At 39.3% G+C, this 8,133-nt stretch overlaps 1 protein-coding gene across 15 annotated transcripts in view; it reads right to left on the minus strand.

Moving 5' to 3' along the window:
• The window catches only part of hs2st1b (heparan sulfate 2-O-sulfotransferase 1b), a 48,342-nt gene extending 40,827 nt beyond the window's left edge, over positions 1-7,515 (minus strand). For all 15 annotated transcript variants that reach the window (XR_012050932.1, XR_012050931.1, XR_012050927.1 and 12 more), the window contains exons 1-3: positions 7,016-7,515; positions 2,156-2,403; positions 30-115 (exon numbers count right to left, since the gene is read on the minus strand). Coding sequence is in view for 1 of the 15 variants with exons in the window: in XM_072915057.1 (XP_072771158.1) it covers positions 30-115; positions 2,156-2,403; positions 7,016-7,139 (458 nt within the window). In the remaining 14 variants the exon portion in view is untranslated. The remainder of the gene's footprint in view (positions 1-29; positions 116-2,155; positions 2,404-7,015) is intronic.
• Positions 7,516-8,133: the final 618 nt, after the last annotated feature.

The following is an 8,133-nucleotide window of genomic DNA, read 5'->3' on the forward strand; positions in this document are numbered from 1 at the left end:
CTGCGCCCGCGCTCTGTGCCGGGTCTTACTTGGAGAAGTCGATGTAGGCGACGTGGCCGTGGTAGAAGCCGGGCTTCATCTCTCGCCAGGAGGTGACGTTGCGTACAAAGCGCACCTGCGTTCATAAGAGGAAGTCACGTTACACGCCTGCCTCAAAATGGTCAATTATGTTTTCTTATTCATATACTTTTTAAATGTGCTTTTAGTCAGAATGGAACAATTCCATTCCATACACCCAACATATTTTCTAAGTAAAAGAAAACTCCAAAAGGTACACAAGCACACTTGCATGCAATTGTAATAAACACTATATGAATGCCTAGAAGTACATATTAAATTACATGCTTCTTTTGTTGTCTTCTTTAAAATTTGACAAACATGCCTAGAAGCACAAATTAAATGGTATGCTTGTTTTGTTGACCTCTTTTAAAATGTAATCATATGCTTCTTAACATGCCCAAACATACAAATTATATGATATGGTTTTTTTGTTGTCTTTTTAAAAATTTTAAACATGCCCAAATTTACAAATCAAATATGCTTCTTTAGTTGTCTTTTTAAAATTTCACGAACATGCCCAAATGTACAAATTAAATGATATGCATTTTTTGTCTTTTAAAAAAAAAAATATCCGGATTATGCCTAGAAGTACAAATTAAATTACATGCTTCTTGTGTTGTCTTCTTTTAAATTTCACAAACATGCCAAGGAGTGCGATGAGGTGGCTCCTTGTCCAGGGTGTACCCCGCCTTACGCCCGATTGCAGCTGAGATAGGCTCCAGCACCCCCCGCGACCCCAAAAGGGACAAGCGGTAGAAAATGGATGGATGGATGCTAAGGAGTACAAATTAAATTACATGCTTATTGTGTTGTCTTCTTTAAAATTTCACAAACATGCCTAGAAGTACAAATTACATTTTATGCTTGTTTTGCTGTATTTTTTAAACAGATAATCATATGCTTTATAACATGTCCAAACGTACAAATGAAATATGCTTTTTTTGTTGTCTTTTTAAAAATTTCACAAACATGCCCAAATGTACATATTCAAATCATATAATTATTTTGTTGTCTTTTTAAAATGTTCACAAACATACCCAAATGTACATATTTAAATCATATAATCATTACATTGTCTTTTTAAAAATTTCTCAAACATGCCCAAACGTACAAATTAAATATGCTTCTTTTGTTGTCTTTTAAAAAAATGCAGGAACATGCCTAGAAGTACAATTTAAATGATATGCTTTATTTTATTTTTTAACATTTCACGAACATGACTAGATGTACGAATTAAATGATATGCTTCTTTTGTTGTCTTTTTATTAAAAAAAACTCTGGAACATGCCTAGAAGTACAATTTAAATTACATGCTTCTTTTGATGTCTTTTTTTAAATTTCACGAACATGCCCAAACGTACAAATTAAATCAAATGCTTCTTTTGTTGTCTTTTTTTTTAATTTCACAAACATACCCAAACGTACAAATTAAATCAAATGCTTCTTTTGTTGTCTTTTTTTTAAATTTCACAAACATGCCCAAACGTACAGATTAAATGATATGCTTCTTTTGCTGTCTTTTAAAATATTTCCCAAACCTTCCCCAAAAATACAAACTAAATGACGTGCCTAGAAGTACAATTTCAATGATATAATTTGTTTTCTTGTCTTTTTTTACATTTCACGAACATGCCTAGATGTACAAATTAAATATGCTTCTTTGGTTGTCTTTTTCACGAAAATGTCTTAAGAGTACATATATAATTATATGCTTTTGTTGTTGTCTTTAAAAAAATTCACAAACAAGATGGAACCAGCTAGTGGTGAGTGCTTTTAGTCTCCAAGGGAGCAGTGAATTAGAAAGTATCCATTAACAAACGTGTCCGCATCACTCAATTTACTGCACCATGAGCTTAACTACATGAATTATTGTGACCACTAAGTGTCCCCAAAATCAATTACCACTCCACTCCAATTTAAAGGCAGCATAAGTCCAAATTTTAACGCATTGGGAAAAGACCGCGTGAGGAACACTAAACACTGATGCTGATAGAACTACAAAAACTTTCTATTTTAAGCGTAACAGAGTTCATATGCTGCATTTTCACATATCTGGATCATTTCCAGACTCTCCTGACTGAGCGGCAAGTCTGACCTGGTCCTGCAGAGACATGACGGGGTTGTTCTTGGTGGTGTTGATGTGCAGCACGTGGAAGCGGTTCTTGGCGCAAAGGTCGTAGGCGATGTTGGTGAAGGACGTGCTGGCCGTCTTCGGCACCCTGTTGTAGATGACCACCGCGTCGTCGTTGCCTTCGTCCGCCGCCGGCGAGGAGAGGTCGTGAGTGCCTTCCTCGCCGTGACGCGGCTCCACCGCCGCCAGCTCGTGTCTGGCCATGGCGCGCTCTGCGGGGAAAGAGAATCAGCACATTTAAAGTTAAAGCTGCTGATGGTGTGTTTGACGGAGGAGCAGCTGGAAGAAGATACTGTGAAAAAACACTTTTTTTTTTGTGTGGGGGTAGTTTGCAATGTTGTGAACTGTGTACTGTATCATACTGCAAGCTGTAAGTACATGAAATAACAGTGTTGGCGCTCGGAATCTTCCAAATGGGGTCCCATCAAGTCATAAAAATGGGGTCCCACAGTAAATATTTGGGGTCCCACTTTTTTGTAAGCGTTTTGAAAACAAATGTATGCACTACCCTGTTATATCTCACATTCTATGTTGTGTTTTGGAAAAAGGTTGTCATTAACGTTACTTCATTCATTCAAAAAAATAATACAAAAGAAAACAAATGCAGTATTTGTCATCGATAAAACTTTCTGCGAATCAAAATTGAAGAAACTGTACCAGAAAGTGCATTACTTTGAAGTCAATCAATAATAAATAATTAATAGTTTGACCCGGAAATATACAGTATTTTCCGGACCGTAGGGCGCACCGGATTATAAGGCGCACTGCCGATGGATGGTCTATGTTTAATCTTTTTTCATAGGGCGCATTAAAAGAGTCATATTATTATGATTATTTTCTCAATGTAAAAGACTTCCTTGTGGTCTACATAACATGTAATGGTGGTTCTTTGCTCAAAATATTGCACAGATGATGTTTTACACATCATCTTCAAGTCACTTTCTGACAGTCGCTTCAGGATGCGCCGTTTTGTGGGCGGTCTTATTTACGTGCCTCCACTTCGACAGCGTGACCTCCTGCTGGACCCACTATGGACTGGACTCTCACACTATTATGTTAGATCCACTATGGACTGGACTCTCACTATTATGTTAGATCCACTATGGACTGGACTCTCACTGTTATGTTAGATCCACTATGGACTGGACTCTCACTATTACGTATGTTAGATCCACTATGGACTGGACTCTCACAATATTATGCTAGATCCACTATGGACTGGACTCTCACACTATTATGTTAGATCCACTATGGACTGGACTGTCACACTATCATGTTAGATCCACTATAGACTGTACTCTCACTATTATGTTAGATCCACTATGGACTGGACTCTCACACTATTATGTTAGATCCACTATGGACTGGACTCTCACACTATTATGTTAGATCCACTATGGACTGGACTCTCACACTATTATGTTAGATCCACTATGGACTGGACTCTCACACTATTATGTTAGATCCACTATGGACTGGACTCTCACACTAACTCATGTTAGATCCACTATGGACTGGACTCTCACACTATCTCATGTTAGATCCACTATGGACTGGACTCTCACACTTTTATGTTAGATTCACTATGGACTGGACTCTCACACTATTATGTTACATTCACTATGGACTGGACTCTCACTATTATGTTAGATCCGCTATGGACCGGACTCTCACACTATTATGTTAGATCCACTATGGACTGGACTCTCACTATTATGTTAGATCCACTATGGACTAGACTCTCACATTATTATGTTAGATCCACTATGGACTGGACTCTCACACTTTTATGTTAGATCCACTATGGACTGGACTCTCACACTATTATGTTAGATCCACTATGGACTGGACTCTCACACTAGCTCATGTTAGATCCACTATGGACTGGACTCTCACACTATCTCATGTTAGATCCACTATGGACTGGACTCTCACACTTTTATGTTTGATTCACTATGGACTGGACTCTCACACTATTATGTTAGATCCGCTATGGACTGGACTCTCACACTATTATGTTCGATCCACTAAGGACTGGACTCTCACACTATCATGTTAGATCCACTATGGACTGGACTCTCACACTATTATGTTAGATCCACTATGGACTGGACTCTCACACTATTATGTTAGATCCACTATGGACTGGACTCTCACACTATTATGTTAGATCCACTATGGACTGGACTCTCACACTAACTCATGTTAGATCCACTATGGACTGGACTCTCACACTATCTCATGTTAGATCCACTATGGACTGGACTCTCACACTTTTATGTTTGATTCACTATGGACTGGACTCTCACACTATTATGTTACATTCACTATGGACTGGACTCTCACTATTATGTTAGATCCGCTATGGACCGGACTCTCACACTATTATGTTAGATCCACTATGGACTGGACTCTCACTATTATGTTAGATCCACTATGGACTGGACTCTCACATTATTATGTTAGATCCACCATGGACTGGACTCTCACACTTTTATGTTAGATCCACTATGGACTGGACTCTCAAACTTTTATGTTAGATCCACTATGGACTGGACTCTCAAACTTTTATGTTAGATCCACTATGGACTGGACTCTCACACTATTATGTTAGATCCACTATGGACTGGACTCTCACACTATTATGTTAGATCCACTATGGACTGGACTCTCAAACTTTTATGTTAGATCCACTATGGACTGGACTCTCACACTATTATGTTAGATCCACTATGGACTGGACTCTCACTATTATGTTAGATCCCCTATGGACTGGACTCTCACACTATCTCATGTTAGATCCACTATGGACTGGACTCTCACACTTTTATGTTTGATTCACTATGGACTGGACTCTCACTATTATGTTACATTCACTATGGACTGGACTCTCACTATTATGTTAGATCCGCTATGGACCGGACTCTCACACTATTATGTTAGATCCACTATGGACTGGACTCTCACTATTATGTTAGATCCACTATGGACTGGACTCTCACATTATTATGTTAGATCCACTATGGACTGGACTCTCACACTTTTATGTTAGATCCACTATGGACTGGACTCTCACACTATTATGTTAGATCCACTATGGACTGGACTCTCACACTGGCTCATGTTAGATCCACTATGGACTGGACTCTCACACTATCTCATGTTAGATCCACTATGGACTGGACTCTTACACTTTTATGTTTGATTCACTATGGACTGGACTCTCACACTATTATGTTAGATCCACTATGGACTGGACTCTCACACTAGCTCATATTAGATCCACTATGGACTGGACTCTCACTATTATGTTAGATCCACTATGGACTGGACTCTCACATTATTATGTTAGATCCACTATGGACTGGACTCTCACACTATTATGTTAGATCCGCTATGGACTGGACTCTCACTATTATGTTAGATCCGCTATGGACTGGACTCTCACACTATTATGTTCGATCCACTAAGGACTGGACTCTCACACTATCATGTTAGATCCACTATGGACTGGACTCTCACACTATTATGTTAGATCCACTATGGACTGGACTCTCACACTATTATGTTAGATCCACTATGGACTGGACTCTCACTATTATGTTAGATCCACTATGGACTGGACTCTCACATTATTATGTTAGATCCACTATGGACTGGACTCTCACACTTTTATGTTAGATCCACTATGGACTGGACTCTCACACTATTATGTTAGATCCACTATGGACTGGACTCTCACACTGGCTCATGTTAGATCCACTATGGACTGGACTCTCACACTATCTCATGTTAGATCCACTATGGACTGGACTCTCACACTTTTATGTTTGATTCACTATGGACTGGACTCTCACACTTTTATGTTTGATTCACTATGGACTGGACTCTCACACTATTATGTTAGATCCGCTATGGACTGGACTCTCACTATTATGTTAGATCCGCTATGGACTGGACTCTCACACTATTATGTTCGATCCACTAAGGACTGGACTCTCACACTATCATGTTAGATCCACTATGGACTGGACTCTCACACTATTATGTTAGATCCACTATGGACTGGACTCTCACACTATTATGTTAGATCCACTATGGACTGGACTCTCACACTATTATGTTAGATCCACTATGGACTGGACTCTCAAACTTTTATGTTAGATCCACTATGGACTGGACTCTCACACTATTATGTTAGATCCACTATGGACTGGACTCTCACACTATTATGTTAGATCCACTATGGACTGGACTCTCACACTAGCTCATGTCAGATCCACTATGGACTGGACTCTCACTATTATGTTAGATCCACTATGGACTGGACTCTCACTATTATGTTAGATCCACTATGGACTGGACTCTCACACTATTATGTTAGATCCACTATGGACTGGACTCTCACACTAGCTCATGTTAGATCCACTATGGACTGGACTCTCACTATTATGTTAGATCCACTATGGACTGGACTCTCACTATTATGTTAGATCCACTATGGACTGGACTCTCACACTAGCTCATATTAGATCCACTATGGACTGGACTCTCACTATTATGTTAGATCCACTATGGACTGGACTCTCACATTATTATGTTAGATCCACTATGGACTGGACTCTCACTATTATGTTAGATCCACTATGGACTGGACTCTCACACTATTATGTTAGATCCACTATGTCTAGTCTGCTTTTAGCACTAGCCTAAGTTGGGTCAGCTGTCACTGAACAACATCAAAAGCAGTCTGCAATAAATACTTGCAGACTGGCGGACGCAAAAGTAAGTTAAAGCAAACGACTTCAGAGTTGATCATCTTACCTAACTTTGCTCTGGACTCGTCCAGTCTTTGGATCTGGTTCTCGATGAAGAGCATCGTGACTCCGAACGTCAAAAAAGCCAAAAGCTGAAACTTGAGCGGCATCATGACCCTGAGGAACCCCATCAAGCGTCGCCGACAGGCAAGAAGAGGCTCAGAACCTTAAGTCAACCCGAACGGATTCCTTCAGACCACGACAGGATTAAAAACTTCTACATGACGTCATCACCAAAAACTCCGTGACTTTAAACTTGTTAGCTTCCATGCTAACTCATGCTAAACTCCACAAATACAGGGCGCGAATGAGCACTTTCTGGGCTCAGTCAACTACTTAAAGTAAACAAAAGTGTGTCCAAACTAAATGAGCTGGACTCTAAAGTGAAGAAAAGCGAGTACACACGATATTTGTTTGTAGAATTCACGCGTTTGTTTGTTGTTAGCCAGCTCGCGTTAACCTGACGTGACGTCATTTCCGCATTGTTCTTCTTCGTGCGCAATAGAGGCAGAAGATGCCGTGTCGGAGCTGCAGAGCGCCACTTACTGGAGAGAAAAATGGAATAGAATAGAATAGAATACATCTTTATTGTCATTGTACAACGAAATTGCGAGCAAAATTATTTAGTGCAAATTCATAATAACACATTAAAAAAAACATAAGATCATGGTACTCAGATAAATAGATAAAAATACATACAAATACCAAGCACACAGCTCACATGCACAGTCCAAAAAAAAGTCGATCACGAAATATAACTTTTATTTTCCTTTCTGCACCACACATATTTAAATATTCACAATATTCAATATAAATTACACCAACCTTTTGAGAATGTATGGACACGTTGGCATATCTGAAAAAAGGAATGACTCACTTATTTCATTCACTTTTGAGGCCGACACCAATGCAAATAACTACATTAATGTTTAAAAACAAAACGTTGTTCAATGATTTTTGCGCTATTTATTTGACAAAGGCGAGTGTTTTGAGGACTCGCAGACGCGCTTGCATTTTCTGCCACTAGATGGCGCCACAGTTTCAAAGATGTGGTCGCCAATCTGCAAAACGTTGTACAGCATGCAATGCATTCATTATATTAATGGATGGATGGATGGATGGATA

This window comes from Nerophis lumbriciformis, linkage group LG18, assembly GCF_033978685.3.
Source record: "Nerophis lumbriciformis linkage group LG18, RoL_Nlum_v2.1, whole genome shotgun sequence".
Lineage (NCBI taxonomy): Eukaryota > Metazoa > Chordata > Actinopteri > Syngnathiformes > Syngnathidae > Nerophis > Nerophis lumbriciformis.